This window comes from Globicephala melas, chromosome 8 (genome assembly GCF_963455315.2).
Source record: "Globicephala melas chromosome 8, mGloMel1.2, whole genome shotgun sequence".
Taxonomy (NCBI): domain Eukaryota; kingdom Metazoa; phylum Chordata; class Mammalia; order Artiodactyla; family Delphinidae; genus Globicephala; species Globicephala melas.
The window spans coordinates 93,905,746-93,921,309 of record NC_083321.1 but is presented as its reverse complement, the minus strand read 5'-3'; the positions used below and the strand labels follow the sequence as shown (position 1 = coordinate 93,921,309).

The window sequence follows — 15,564 nt, the reverse complement described above, 5'->3', positions numbered from 1 at the left end:
CACAAAGCTAGATATCACTTTATATAAGATTAGGTAGGCTGACATCTGATTTGCCAAGAAAGCTTAAACAGCTTGACAGTAGGGCAAAGGACTGAGGATATACAGAAAGCACTGCAGAATGGAACCAAGAAAAACGTGAGGGAGTCTACAAGGAGTGAAGGCAGGGCAGAGGCTACACATGGGATCATGACCTGGGCCCAACTTGAGATTCTACGGATTACTCATGGGATCCTAGCCAAATCACTGAGTGTTTCTGCAGCTTAGTTCCTGACTTCTTAACACATTACTGACCAGGGGATTTTTTGCAGAAACTAACTCCTGTGGCTGTAGTATGCCTCTGACCAAAAATGTCTTAAGTGGGTCTATCATTTGTGCCACATGCCTCAGAGGGAAGTTGAGCGCTAAATGAGATAGTGAAAATGTAAAGTGCTAAACAAACATGAGATGTTAAAAAAGTAAATTATATTGAGCTATCCTTAGAAATCAGGGCAGAATATGTACTTAGGTATATAAAAGATAAGTGGAAAAGAAAAAAGAAGCTTATCCAAGGAGAGTAATGCTGAGGCATATACAACAGAGGATTAAGTATGCAACGTGGACAGAATCACATTCAATGTGGTCTTGAAATGCAAGCCTCAGGAAGGCTTTGCTGTTATTGACAATTTATGTATAATAACTTTAAGACCACATGCACCCCATGCATATTTCTACCCTAGCTTTTGTTAATGGATTTGAAATTGCCCGCTGCTGCTAGACTATACAAAGCGAAGGCAGGGATTGTGCCTTGTCTAAGTCCTTCAATGGGTTTCCATTCACAAGCCACATGGTACTCTAGCTGCATGCTTTGTTACCCGTCTCACCAGATCAAGCTCTGTGAAACAGGTAACAGTCTTGTTCATGAATGTTTCTACCATTTAGCATACCTGGATTTAGAAGGTGCACCAAAAATATCTGACTTCAAACTTAACTTCACTTATGTTGCTAGTGGCAAACACCTGGCACGCAAAAATTCATTGAAAGACAGTCTGAACAGTTCTCTGCTAGGAGGCAAGACATTTGGGGTTTAGGAGGACAAAAAGTAACAGGCCTGCAGAAGTCAAGTGGCCGCTTCAGAGTCCACTGCTATTTTAACCAAGGAAATTCTGTACATACACTATTAGCCACCCTACACCAGAGGTGTGCCATATGGCAAAGGAGGAGGAAGTAGCAGTGGAGTGAGTAGTAAACATTTATTTTGAGGACTTTCTGTTGTGACCATGTAGTTAAAGTAAAATCACATTACATATCATGAATCAACTTGGCCTCTGTAGGTTCTTACTAGTGCTAGCTATCTCATACCTTTAAATTTTTTAAAAATTAATTGCACTGCCCACTCACATATGCAATAGAAAAATTCATGAAAATCACCATTATTGTAGTAGTGTCTTTTCTGTCTGTTGCTATGCATATTTTAAGTTACTGAATGCCTTCTGAAAAGAGGTAGTTTCAGTTTTGACCACCTGCAGTAAGTTAGGCATTACTTCACAGTTCAGAGAGTAGCAGTCTCTCCTTGGTGAGTTCTTGCCTATCACAAAGAAAAGCTGTGCCCTTTATTGGCTAAAGCAGCAGTGTTCAAAACCAGCTGGTAAATTTGGGATTGACTGGATAAAGGTTCAATACTATTAAAGGATTAATACTATATTGTGAGCCATGATGCTTTTCCAATATGCAATCATCTTTTGCTTATCATCAGCTGGGATTCCATGTTGTGCAGTGGCTGCAAAGAGAGTTACAACAGATTTAGAAACATACCAACGAGACATTCATAGACGGTAAGAACCCCAGGAAAGGCCAATGAATGATTAAGTCGCTCCCAAATCCTCAATAAAGTGGCTCAAGATGACAGACTGATACCAATCACTTGTATTTATTTCAGGACATAATATATTATTTTGACCCATGGACGATACTAAACTATAATCCTGTTAAATATCTATAGGATATTTTATTTTTGTAAAGGTAGGTCTTTAAAAAAAAAAAGGTTAATAACATATCAAAATTAAACTGAAAACATAGGTCATTGCTTTCATTCTCTGTCCTAGTGTTAAAGATGTTACAAAGACACACAGAATATCACCCAGCTGGTCTCTTTTGGGGAAGCTATATTCAAATTGACAAAAAGTACCCCTACATTTACAGACACAGCTGTTGTCAAAGGGGTCTTTCTCTGATTTTAGCAAAGAAAAACAGTCCAAATTGTATTCTTTATACTAGGTGATTTAACTAGCATATACCATGTTTGGCACACGGTATTATTTTTCTCCTACTGGAACAAGTTCTTGTTTTCTCAAAGCCTTTCCGCAACTTTTCTAAAATTAAGCTTAAATATCATTTATTTCAAGACTTCAAAGTAAAATGCTATCCTCATATATACATGTACCAGGTTGGTATATTCATATCTATCCTTTCCAATTTCAGGCTAAGCAAAGACATGCATTTAGAGCTGTATTAATGTATTAAAGCAAAAGACAACCCAACTTAATATCAAGAGAAATTGTGACCTTCCATGTAGTGCTTGACAGAGAAAACACTGATTTTGACACATTGTCTTATTTTATTCAAATAGCAGTCTGCTCACACATGGTCCAAGAACACCCAAATAATAAAGCAAAGACTGGTCTTCAAACATTATAGCCAATGATGCCACGCTTGCCTATGATCTCGCCAACATAAAACCACATCCACACCTCAGTGGCCACCAAACCATTCAGTAGAGCTTCCTGAAAAAAGAAGCACAAATTTTAATGTACATTTTTTCTTATATATTTAAAACTATTCTTTTCCAGGATTAAGTGACAGAGAATATAAGGATGCTATTCAAATTAAAGGGGAGTTTTAGTCAAAGTCAAGAATTACTGATGTTAACTTTAACTGCTGAGAACCCTTGAACTTTCAATTATGTAAGGTAAGTAGGCCAGAGCTTATAAATTCTTTCAAAGCATTCTTTAAAGACCTGAACTGACTTAACCCTTTCATTATTAGTTTATGAGACACTTTATGAGCCCTAAAACAACCCACATCCTGGAAATAGCTGCCACATTTAGACAGGGCATCCATATGAAAGGATGGCTACAGGAAGGCAAGTCTCTGAACAGACATTTCTGTCTGGCCAAAGAAAATCTGTTGAAAGTTGAAGGGCTCTATCATTCCCTTTAGACATAATTTTTATTCATTTATTATTTGGTTTAATTCTTTCCAAGTATTCAGTAATTAGTTTCACAGATCAATGTTTTATTGCCCTAAAAAGTACACACACACAGTTCCAGAAAACGGCGTTCACACAAGCACAAATATGGATCTTGAAACTCCAGTTGAAAAAAATACCTTTCCACAACAAAACTGGGCCTTTTCCTTTTAGCACCTGGAAGTGAATTTGTTCCAATTCTTTTTCCTTTTTTTTTTGGATGTGCTGAGCGGCATGTGGGATCTTAGTTCCCTGACCAGGGACAGAACCTGTGCCCCCTGCACTGGGAGCACAGAGGAGTCTTAACCACTGGACCACCAGGGAAGTCCTCAAGTTCCAATTCTTTAGAATTCTTAAGTCTTTAGATTTTATCTCCACCCTTCACATCATATTATATGCTTCTAGGTTTTGGTATTTTTACCCTCCATGAGTGTTAGCTGCTTGACTGTGATATAGACCAAGAGCTTTTAGCCAAATCGGGGATAGTTTTAGGACTACAGACAAAAAAAGTACAGAATCAGCAAAGCAAGCCATTCTATTTAGTACACTAAACAAATAGGAAAGGAAAAAAAAAAGCTGCCCAGTAAAAGTGATCACTTCTTTGTTATAAGATTAATAGGAAACTAAGACATAAAACAGCCCAATTATTTCAACCCAGATGACAAAATTACAAAGTATCTTTCTCCACAGTCAAAAAAGAGATTATCTCTCATTATGTTCGTTTCAGCCTCACTGAAAAATACATATATTAATCAAAACAATCAGAAAAATCCCAAGGGGAGACATTTTCTTTTATGCACATACGTTTTCATTTAGCCCATAGTTACCTTAACTGTAAGCTGTTTGAAGCTACCAGTTTGAGCACTATTGATAATTTTTTTCAAGCTCTGAATAGCTGTAGGGATCTCAGCAGGGGTTGGAGGAACCAGCTCAACCTTGGCATAGTGCCAAAATGTGGCCAATCGAGGCTTCGAGTAAGTCACAGCAGCTGGAAAACAAAACAAAACAAAAAACCAGGATGAACTCACTAGAGACCGAAAGAAGCAGATGTGTGGGCTGGACACAAATATTTATTCATGCATCACATTCATTCAATGCTTGTACCAAATGTGCACCCGGTGTGAAAAGTCAAAGCTGCTCCCTGGAAACCAGAGGCTTTTAAAGATGCAGAACACCTGTGTCACAGGACCGTTCAATCAGGCAGGAAGCTATAAGCACATTCAATTATGCCAGGACTTCACTAGTGGCCAGTACCAGAGTACTAGTACTTCATTTATGAATGGCAAATCTAGTTAACTATAAAGTTACCAGAAATTGTGTTCAAAAACAAGAAAACAGCAGCAATGTAATCATATTGTCTTGTAAAGACCAAAAAATTTGGAGGGAAGAGGTGCAGAAGGGGAGGGAAGGAGCTCTGTAGAATGGCATCCTTAAGAATAAGATTAAAACTTGTCACTATATTGGCCACAAATCCAGATAGAATTATACCAATTAGTACCCATTTCTGGTATCCTCATCAATATGTGCTGGATTAACAAAAGCACAGCTGCTCCGCCTTCAAAATACCACAAATAATAAAAATAAAGCCTACATGTATTGTTAAGAGCAGCCAAAACTTAACTGTTATTAAGCTGAAATTCCTCAAGGTATTTACTATTTCAGGAAAAAAAATTTTTAACGACCAGGGTAGATGTGAGACTATGGTAGTGATTTCAGCAAAAGAAAAGGTATTTTATATAAAAAATTACAAGACAGCATGACAAAAACAGCACAAATACATGAACATCCATAAAGTGTCTACTGCTTAAAGACAGATAACCCAAAGCTCCTGGTACTTTCCCTATTATTAACTGCCTGTATTTAGGTATTTCACTACTCTTAAAGTTAGTATCGCCATCATCCTCTGGCTTAGGGCCATGGGTAAATCTTTAAGCAGACCCAAAGCTCTACCAGATAGTTCTAAATAGAACTGCCAACGCCTGTAAGACGGCGCCATCAAAGAGAACAAAGTCTTGTTTAACAGTCAACAGACTTTAAAATTATCTTCAAGATACAGATATGTTATTCTTTATAAACAAACAAATCAGTACAATGTACACAAACACTGTACTTTAGTTGGTAAATTTGCTTCTCAGGGAGTTTAGGTTAAAAAGTTTGAAACTGCTTTACATGTATACAAGGGATGAAGAAAATATAAGTAAATGAATGATGGATGATGGGAGCCAGGTTTCTCACTGTAAGAGAGGGAAGTTATAGATGTGGAAGAAAAGAACAAACCTTGTGGTACTGGATTAGAGTTGGAGACATTCATTATGAACCCATGTTTAGTTTTATATACAGATTGATCAATAAGAAACAACTATAGTTGACCTTTGAACTACACAGGTCCACTTATATGTGGAGGTTTTTCAATAAATATGTACTATGGTACTTCACGATCTGAGGCTGGTTGCATGCGTGGACGTGGAACTGTGGATATGGAGGGCCAACTGTAAAGTTATATTTGGATTTTCAACTGCATGGGGATCAGCGTCCTTAATCCCCACATTGTCCAATGGTCGTGTGTGTGTGTGTGTGTGTGTGTGTGTGTGTGTGTGTGTACACACACCCATGGGTGAATATACAGATGGTCCCCAATTTTTTTTTTTTTTTTGGCGGTGCGCGGGCCTCTCACTGTTGTGGCCTCTCCCGTTGCGGAGCACAGGCTCCAGACGCGCAGGCTCAGCGGCCATGGCTCACGGGCCCAGCCGCTCCACGGCATGTGGGATCTTCCCGGACCGGGGCACGAACCCACGTCCCCTGCATCAGCAGGCAGACTCTCAACCACTGCACCACCAGGGAAGCCCTATGGTCCCCAATTTTTGATGGTTCAACTTATAATTTTTCAACTTTACAGTGTGAAAGTGACATACATTCAATAAAAATGATACTTTGAACTTTGATCTTTTCCCAGGCTAGCGACAGTGGGTACCATACTTTTTTGTAATGCTAGGCAGTGCCAGCAAGCTGCAGTTGGTCTATCATGTGATATGAGGGTAAACAACCAACACACAACCATTCTGTTTTTCACTTTCAGTACAGTACTCAATAAATTACGTGAGCTACTCAACACTGTTTTCTAAAATAGGCTTTGTGGTAGGTGATTCTGCCCGACCGTAGGCTAATGTAAGTATTCTGAGCACGATTAAGGTAGGCTAGGGTAAGTTATGATGTTGGTAGGCTAGGTGTAATAAATGCATTTTCGACTTACAATATTCTCAACTTGTGATAGGTTTACTGGTACGTAATTTTATTCTAAGTAGAGGAATACCTATACGCACACACCTCCTTGTCCACTGAGAGGGCCTAGAGGCAATGATATTCTAGTACAACAGTCTCCCCATATCTGATTTTGCTTTCCATAGTTTCAGTTACCTGCAGTCAACCACTGTCCGAAAATATTAAATGGAAAATTCCAGAACTAAACAATCCGTAAGTTTTAAATTGTGTGCCTTTCTGAGTAGTGTGATGAAATTTCGTGCTGTCCCTGTTCCATCCGAATGCTGTGTCACAATGCCTACATCATCTGCCCCACCTTATCCTATCATGTAGGCATTATAACATCTCACTCATCAGAAGGGTGAGTACAGTACAATAAGATATTCTGAGAGAGCCCCCCTCACATAACTTTTACTGCAGTATTTTAATTGTTCTGTTTTATTAGTTATTGTCGTTAATCTTTTACTGTGCCTAATTTTTTTTTTTTTTTTTGCGGTACGCGGGCCTCTCACTGTTGTGGCCTCTCCCGTTGCGGAGCACAGGCTCCGGACGCGCAGGCTCAGCGGTCATGGCTCACGGGCGTAGCCGCTCCGCGGCATGTGGGATCTTCCTGGACCGGGGCACGAACCCACGTCCCCTGCATTGGCAGGCGGACTCTCAACCATTGCACCACCAGGGAAGCCCACTGTGCCTAATCTATAGATTAAACTTTATCATAGGTATGTATGTATAGGAAAAAAACAGCATATATAGGATTCAGTACTATCTGTGGTTTCAGGCATCCACTGGAGGTCTTGGAACTTACGTTCCATGAATAAGGGGTGACTAGCATAGTCTAGTGGCAAGGAACATATCCAGTACCTAGATCTTAGTTTCAAAATACAATTGTCCAATAAAAGGAACTAGGGTTCCTTGGAGAAATGGCTAATTCTAAGGCTGGGGCAGAGGATACATAAGATGAAACTGGAGAATTCCCTGGCGGTCCAGTGGTTAGGACTCAGCGTTTTCGCTGCCGGGGCCCGGGGTTCAATCCCTGGTCAGGGAACTAAGATCCTGCAAGCCATGTGGCATGGCAGGGGAAGAAAAAAAAAAGTCTGAAGCATCTTGTAGTACCAGAAAGTAAAGGGGAATGTCGAAGGGACAGAGGTGCCAAAGTGACAGTTCTCAATGACCAAAGCTGGAACAATGTGAGCAACAAAATAAATAACATACTACTGTACTACTGGAGGTACAAAGTTTGAAATGAATGTACGTGAGTCCATACAATAAATGACTGAATAAAAAAATGGGGAAGAAGAGACAAATCTTTCTCACAGAAGAATTCTATTTAAATATATGTAAATATTCCCTCTTACAGGAGATAAGAATCCTGCCCCTGCCTCCCCCAATTTAGTTACTTGCTTCTAAAGAATACAGTATGGAAAGGAAAAAACAGTAACTTTAGGAGAAACCTAGAGAAACTACCTTAACCAAGTGATGAAAGCTAACTTCACTAGTGATGTTATATGGATATCACTTACATCATGATATGTGATTAGGGGACTTCACTTTTGTGGTATTCTTTCTCAAAATCCATAGCTCCAGGGACTTCCCTGGCGGTCCAGTGGTTAAGACCCTGCACTTGCACTGCAGGGGGCACGGGTTCAAACCCCCATGCCGCTAGGTGCGGCCAAAGAAAAAAAAAAGAAAAAAAAACAACAACAGCCCCATAGCTCCAGACTAATCACGACAAAGACACCAGACAAATTCAAAATGGGGAACATCTAAAGGATACCTAGACAGATACCTACACAGACATCTTGAGACTGTCAAGGTCATGAAAGGTAAGGAAAGGTTGGGAAACTGTCACACAGGAGACTAGAGAGATAGACAACTCATTGCACTGTGGTACCCTGGATTGGTTCCTGGAACAGACAGAGATTAACTCAAAAAGCTGGTGAAATCCAAATAAAGTCTCAAGTTTAGTTAATAGGAAAAAAAACAAAAACCAAAAAAACCCCCAGACTCTATGACCTTTCCGAGGAAGTTTGATGAATTAAAATTACTTATTTCTGTAAGTGTCTTTGTCCTCCAGGAGAATTAACAGATACAGTTAGCAATATTTTAGATATTTAACATTAACATTTAATACACCGAGTTAAGCTACGAAGCAAAATACAGCTCCATTTTAACATTCTGGCCCCAGTTGAGTTCTCCTTTCTGAGTACTTCTGGAAGAATAACAACCTGTATCTTTTAATTATTCATAGTAGCAGAGGAAATGGTTGATATATTTCATAATTATTTTCACATTACTTTTCTTTTTGTAAATTATCATTAAAATTAGTTTGCAATTCCCCAAGATGCACCACCGAAAAGATGTGAAAGCCCTGGTAGGAGAAAAAAAATCCACCTGAAATTTAAAAAAATTTGCCTCAAATCATCCACAAAGTCCAAATAATCAAGCCACTATTCCTTCTCCTTGCATTATGTAAAAATGTAGAGCTTTATCTTAGTCAAGCTGTAAACTTAAGTTCTTTGGTAAAGTGTGTAAACTTATAATAGTAGTGGACTGTGGGGTTCTGTAGGAGAAGAGGATCAAGTATTTAAAGTATCTGACACTGTCAGGCATTTAGTAACTCATTGTTCGACTGCTGATGGAGAAAAGGGAGGAGACAACGAACAAAATTTGAGCGAAAGCCGTTCAGAGACCTGCGCTTCAACCATTTACTAGAATATAGCACATCTAGCGAAGAAGCTTCCGTCTACTTAACTGATCTCACTATGGGGATAAAATGAATAGCTTGCTACAGGAGACAAATGAAATATTTACTGACATAAGATTACTACCCTGGGCTGTGACTACTCAGGGTTGTTCTGAAATACAGCGTTCTACCAGTAAGGATACATCCAGCTTTTTCGAACAGAAAATCCCCACGAACGCTAACGTATGGTAATAAACATTGCTGCTTACCAATATCCCTTCCTATGCTTACCGGGGCAGGAATATTCGTTCGTAAAGCTTAATTTCACCTAAAAATTCCCTTAGATTAAAGGCGAAGTATCTCAGGATCTGGCCAGGACAAAATACAAAGGCAACGTTCCAAAGGTCACCCACCCTTAAAAATTCTGCAGACTTTCACATACTCCACTGAGAAGCAGACAAGCTGATGCGGCCGCATTTCTGTGCTTTCATGTACCTCTGCCTGCCGTCTCCCATGCTCTCCTAGCGGAGCCATCCCCTCTCTATTCCTCCTCCTGGAGGTCGAAGGGCGTCATGGCGGCGGCTGCTGGGCAACCCCGGCTGCCTACACACTCCCTCCACTCGCTGTTGCGGTCAGAATTCAGAATCTCTAGATTGTAGACAGAACCCAAGCCGCAGGCCTGGCCAGCGAAAAGCTAGAGAAGAGCCGCCAATCCGCCTCCTGCCCCCCCCCCCCCTCCGCCTCCACGTTCAGGCCGTGCCCGCCGCGGCTCCCGCCGGCCGCTCGGGTGACCGCCTCCCGCGTCCTCCCCTCGGGCCCTCGCAGGCCTTTCCGCCCGCCCGGCTACCCGCGTAGCCGGGCTGATGCCGCGCTCACCGCTGACCAGCGCCGGGGCCTTCTCCGCGAGGTTACGGACAAACTGGGCCATGATTCTAGGACGGAAAGCCCGTCGCGCCGACCGGCCGGCTGAATGTCACCCTCCCGGAAGGACCTGCCGCAGGACCCCGTTCCGCTTCCAAGGTCAGGCCTCTCCTTTCCGCGCCGGTCCAAGATATTTAGGTGTCCTAGTATTTTTCCGGAATTCAGTGGGCCAATTCATTTTCTTCAGTCACAGATGAGAAAGTGGGTACGAGAAGATGAGACCAGAGATCACGTAAAATACAACGGAATTCCGCAGAGAAACAGGCATTTCTTGGGGCAGCCGCTCAGGGAAGTCCGAAAGGCCGGCGCGAGGAGGGATGGCGCATGCGCTCTGCGGTGGCGCAGACCTCCACTTTTTTATTTTTTGCGCAGGGTGATTTTGCAGCTTTTCAGAGAGAACGAGGCAAGTTAGGGCTGGAAGGCACCGCTGCGACTTTTCTAGGCCAACATGATCGCCTTACAAAGGCAGAGAGGGTGGGTCCTAGGCCAAACAAGGACAGTTAGGTGTAATCCTGGTCTCCCCCGCATCCTGTATTAGGATTGGAATCCAATTCCCCTAATTCCCTATCCAGCCGCAAGGAACTATGGGGATATAAGGAACAAAATCACATTTACTGAGGGCCTTCAGTCTGTCAGGCATTTTGGAATTTAAAGAAAGCCTTTGTTAGGTAGTGTGCCCATTTAAGACTGGCATTGGTAAATGGCCACAGTGGCTAGTGAGTGGCAGAGTTGGGAATCTGATGAGGTTGCAATGTAAACAGAGAAGAGGCATTAGTATCGGATTAGGCGTGGTGCTGATCTGGGAAGACTTCCTAGAGAAGGAGATCCTTGGGTTGATGCATAACAGAACAGCTGTGTCCTACGGAGTTGAACTTTATAGTTAATATGACTGGAAGGAAAGATATACGTAGGGATGTGGCATTTGATGAGAAAAAACAATAAGTAATGGACCCGGGGAAGCCTGAGTAGAAGTAAAACTCTGATTGATGGAATGGTTAGAGGTGGAATGAAAAATTAGGAGTGATATCAAGGAGTCAATAACAGCGCTTCAGTGAAGGAGTGATTCAGTTGCCTGATACTCCAGAGAAGTAAAATTAAGGATGAGGAAGTTAATGTAGCAATATAGAAACATTAGCTAGAGGAGTTTCAATTAGGATAGAAGCCAGAGTGAAGAAATATGGCTATAAAGGAAGACCAGCCAGAAAACCAAATGTGAGATACGAAACTCAAGGGGGAGATTGAAGATCGAGAAGCGGGATTGACAAGATTCCTGATGAGGCTGGAAATAAGGTTGGAGGAATTAGCCTTGAAACTGTGGGGCCTTTTCCACAGATGCGATGATGGAAGAGAAGTTTGAAAGTGGAAATTCTGAAATCTGTGAAGTAGAAGGCAAGGTCATCTGAGTGTGAGGGTTAAGTGGGAGGGTGGGAGAAAATCTAAGGAAAGAAGTTAAAGTTTGGAGTAGCTGTTGAAGTTAAGGACACACAGAAGGGTTGTTCGTCACACCACTCTAAAGTTTGTGCCATTTTTCTCCAACAGTAGCCTGTAGCTGGGATATTGGAGCAGAGGGAAATGGTTGGGTTAATCTGGGCTGAGGTTTTGCATAGCAGAGGTGCAGAAACAAGGGGCAAGAAAGGGGAACTTGATAGTGAATGATTAAAGTGAAAGACCTGGGGTTTAGGCCAGATGAAGAAAAGTGAAGCCAAAAGTGAACTGCTTAGGAAGAAACATGCCCTGAGACTCATCTGAAGATAACTCCAGGGTCCAAAAGCCTGGTAAGGCAGGTTAGGTCAGCTAGGCCACACATTTGATACGACCTTAAAAAAAAAGTAAAGTTCAGAGCCCTCTAAGTTTTCAGAGGGATTTCTGGAACTGCCACTAGCTTTTGATACTGTAATAAAGCAGTGATAACAAAGGTTAAGTCAGATGTTCATTTATTAAATACAAGCTTTGAACAAACACCCCCAGGCAAGTATGACAAGAAGTAACCTTCCTGGAATGTTCCAAAATACAGTTACGTTGATCAAGTTTTATTTCAATCAAACTTTTTGTCGTTTTGTTCTTCATTTTCTTTGTTTCTAGGTTCTTTTTCTTTTCCAAGCAGTTAGAGCATGTGCATTATTTCCTCACATGACATCAACAGTGCAGCATCAGCCTCTGGCTTGTAAAGGCACCCAGTAGACTTATGCTCTGTGCAATGGCTGCTTAGTAACCAGCATCAAATAAAGTAATGAAGCTTTTGTAGAGTGTGATACCAAATAGCAACTGGCACCTTCACCTGCACCATTAAAAAACCTTCGACATTTCTTTCAGTTTTCACATATCCATTAAAAACCATATTAAAAACAAACAAACCCAGATTGCTTGATAAAACCTACTTAATTTTCCAAGTTTAGTATTACCCTCTTAGTAAGCAATACTAGAGCTGATTAGTCTTCACTTTCCTATCATACGCTAGCAAAGCCAACACATAAAACTAGGTATGTCAGAAAGTCTGCTCTGATAGATTTAGAGCTTGCTGAGTTCCAGAAAACACAAGCCCTCTTTAAGCTTCTGAGTGCACATACGCACCATGTTGTACCACGATCATAATTTTTTAGTCGCATTTTTGGGATGTCTTAAATTACTTCAAGGAAAGGAAAAAGGCACAGAGGACACTTGGTTTCCTTACCAATAGTGGCCTTAAGCTACGCACTTGCCTTTGTGATGTTTATAGATATTCAGCAGCATTAATGGTGCCATAGCCATTCATAAAAAGTTTCAGGAAAAGAGATTTTTAAAAAACAAAAACAAAAACAAAAAACCTTGCCAGAAAAGGCTTACAATCTGAAGACTTAACTTAATACAGAAGTAGAATACAGACACAGATACAAGAGGCAGCATAGAGGTTGTTAACTAGAAAGCTGCTGGGAACAGCTGCCTTCTGAGGTTTTGTGCCCGTTTTTTCCTCCAATTTTCTCCTATAAAACTCTGGTCTTTTCCCCACTTCTTTTAAAAATGAAAATATCCTTCTACATTGGGTTTGGAAGATAAATGCAAATAAATTGAAGCTTATTTTATACAGTTCATTCTCAGAGAAGTAAAGGAGGATAATAAATATGAAAAGAAGCTCATTTTAAGAAAATAAACACATCCTGTCAACCCATGCCTTAAAGACCCAGGGAGCATACTGAATTACTATCTTACATTCTGGCATTTGCGAGAGTCCTAGACTGCCTTTTTCATTTATAAGCACAGCAACAGGCAACATCTACTTTATATCTAGGGTGGGATGCCCTCTGACTTGAGGGTTTCCAGCTGATACCATCAAAAACACATCAAGGACTGCTTATAACAACTTGTGTTGGATTACCGTAAAACTACCATCTTATTTGAAAGAGGCCGTGGTTAACAATAATATCCTCTAAATGAAGCAATGACCCCTGTTTCTAGATCATACCACTTTTCTTGTTAGTTATATTTTTGGGCTTAGAGGGATAGTGATATAGACAGTCCATAGGGGAATGTGCCTCACTCAGCATGTTAAGCTGCACAACTGAGTAGGGAACTCAAGCTCAACCTGTAAAAGTGGGGCCCATCCATCTACTAACTACATAGGCCTAAGTGGGTATTTAAAATGGTTTGTGGACAAGGTTGTGCTCAAATTCCTGCTCTGGTAATTGATGACCTAAGGCTGAGTTAGAAGCAGCTCTTAGAAGTCAGGTCTTAAGCCCAAACAAACGTTAACTATATACATTTTACAGTCTCAGAATTTTGTCTAGAATAATGTTAGTAAACATGGCCACACACTGCATACATCTTACCATGGAAGAGAATATAAATTGGTACTCTGTTTACACTAGACCAATATAAAAATGTACATGGTGTGTGTATGTAGGTGTGTGTATATATATATATACACTGAGATATACTGCTGATATTAGTGTCTTAAAATGACATTTTTCATAGTTACAATATTTGTTGCCTAACTTTTCCACTCAAGCCTAATCCTTGATTTCCAGCAGATGAAAAGGGCCCAACAGCCTTCTTTTTTCACCTCAGAATTTTCTGAATAAAGTGTCAAAACTGCAAATTTGTTCTACCAATCCTCCTAAAAATATTATAGGGCTAAATTTTCTGTGGTAATGACAACTCCATGGGGGAGTGTTTGGCCTCCAAGATATCTTTGAGTTACAATGTAACACAAAACTAAGAGCTACCAACTGAAGTTGCATAAGATTCCTTTTTTTCATGTCATCTTTCATCTTATTCAAAAATCTACTCAAACATCAAGGTATCTGCTTTTATACAAAATGTTATTCTGTAACATTGCAGAGCTGTAACAAGGAAAAGGGCTGAAGTCTGGGTCATAAAGTCTAGTAAATACCTTGATAACACAGGACTTTCTGATATCAGCTGTCAATACGTGACATCATATACTTAAAAGCAGTGCTCACCAAAGATGTCTGAGCAGTTCTTGGAAGAGAAATAGTAGGGTGGCAGGAGGTTTTAGTAGTTGAAGTTAATGTAATTTAAGGTAAGAAAAGGAAGAAGAATGAACAGGAAGAGATATAACAAAGGGTAAAAATTAGTGATGATTTCCAAACATGGTGATGCTATAAGTATAATTTCCTGCAAGCCAGGAGCACTGTAAAGTTCTTAGGAATTTTAATTATCATAATTTGAGAAAGAGCAGTTCTCTAATTTAGTAAAGGGTGAAGAATAAAAAAGAAAGCAAGGAAAAGGAAAGGAACAGAACCAGAAAGAGAGAAACCACAAACAATTGTTTATCTACACTCTGGGGTTGGTTTTTGGTTTGTTTAGGTCACAGTATTTATTCAAGTTGCTCCTTTTGTTGTTGTTTCCTCTCTGCAAGCCACCGTTGGATTTTTTCTTTTAGTTCTGTGTTTGGCCGGATCTGGTCCATGGTGAGGGGACTACGGTTAAAGGGATCTGTTTGGTCACTAAGACAAAGAGAAAAGGAGAAATGGGGTTATTTCCGTAAGTTCTAACATCTTCAGCCAAAAAGAGAATACCTAGGCATCCCACCTTGAGACTGAAGCTAGAGTGTATTATGATTCTGAATCAAGTGCTGACTTGAGGTTAGAAAGAATGGGATGACAGAGAGTGATTTGGGAGTTTTTTTTTTTTGTTTTTTGTTTTTGCAGATTTTTTAGCTACTTTGTCTCTCCGCTTAACAAACTTTATCTCAACATTGCTCTTCAGATGGTATTTGATTCCATTTCCCCAAGACAGAGACCCTGTAACAATCATGTCGGCATAAAGAGCTGTTTGTAGTTTTAGTGACAGACTCTTGAAACAGTATAAGGTGTTAAGGGATAAAGCTTTGTAGGCTGACACTCGATTTAGCTAGCTGATTGCTCTTCAAATAAATGCAGATTATGGCTTCCTCATAGGTAAAATGATATACCTTCTCTCTGTACTCTCAAGCCACGATAAAAATATAAACTCTCACTGACACTTTGGAAAAGACATACTA

At 40.4% G+C, this 15,564-nt stretch overlaps 2 protein-coding genes across 3 annotated transcripts in view; both read right to left on the bottom strand.

Annotated features, from left to right (window-relative positions):
• Positions 1 to 1,890: 1,890 nt before the first annotated feature.
• Positions 1,891 to 10,292, bottom strand: ATP5MG (ATP synthase membrane subunit g). 2 transcript variants are annotated; one of them, XM_030838161.3, is made up of 3 exons: positions 10,041 to 10,292; positions 4,051 to 4,211; positions 1,891 to 2,759 (listed from the first exon to the last, which is right to left on the bottom strand). In XM_030838161.3, exons 1-3 carry the CDS (start codon positions 10,090 to 10,092, stop codon positions 2,661 to 2,663), a joined length of 312 nt encoding a protein of 103 aa, XP_030694021.1. In that variant the 5' UTR covers positions 10,093 to 10,292; the 3' UTR covers positions 1,891 to 2,660. The 2 variants fall into 2 exon arrangements, with proteins under 2 accessions (XP_030694021.1, XP_060160115.1); XM_060304132.2 differs by lacking the exon at positions 10,041 to 10,292 and adding an exon at positions 9,578 to 9,848.
• A 1,710-nt stretch (positions 10,293 to 12,002) lies between these two features.
• Positions 12,003 to 15,564, bottom strand: part of UBE4A (ubiquitination factor E4A) — a 33,935-nt gene continuing 30,373 nt past the window's right edge. Inside the window, exon 20 of the mRNA XM_030838145.2 lies at positions 12,003 to 15,028. Within this exon, the coding sequence (XP_030694005.1) occupies positions 14,899 to 15,028 (130 nt within the window). The 3' untranslated portion in view covers positions 12,003 to 14,898. The remainder of the gene's footprint in view (positions 15,029 to 15,564) is intronic.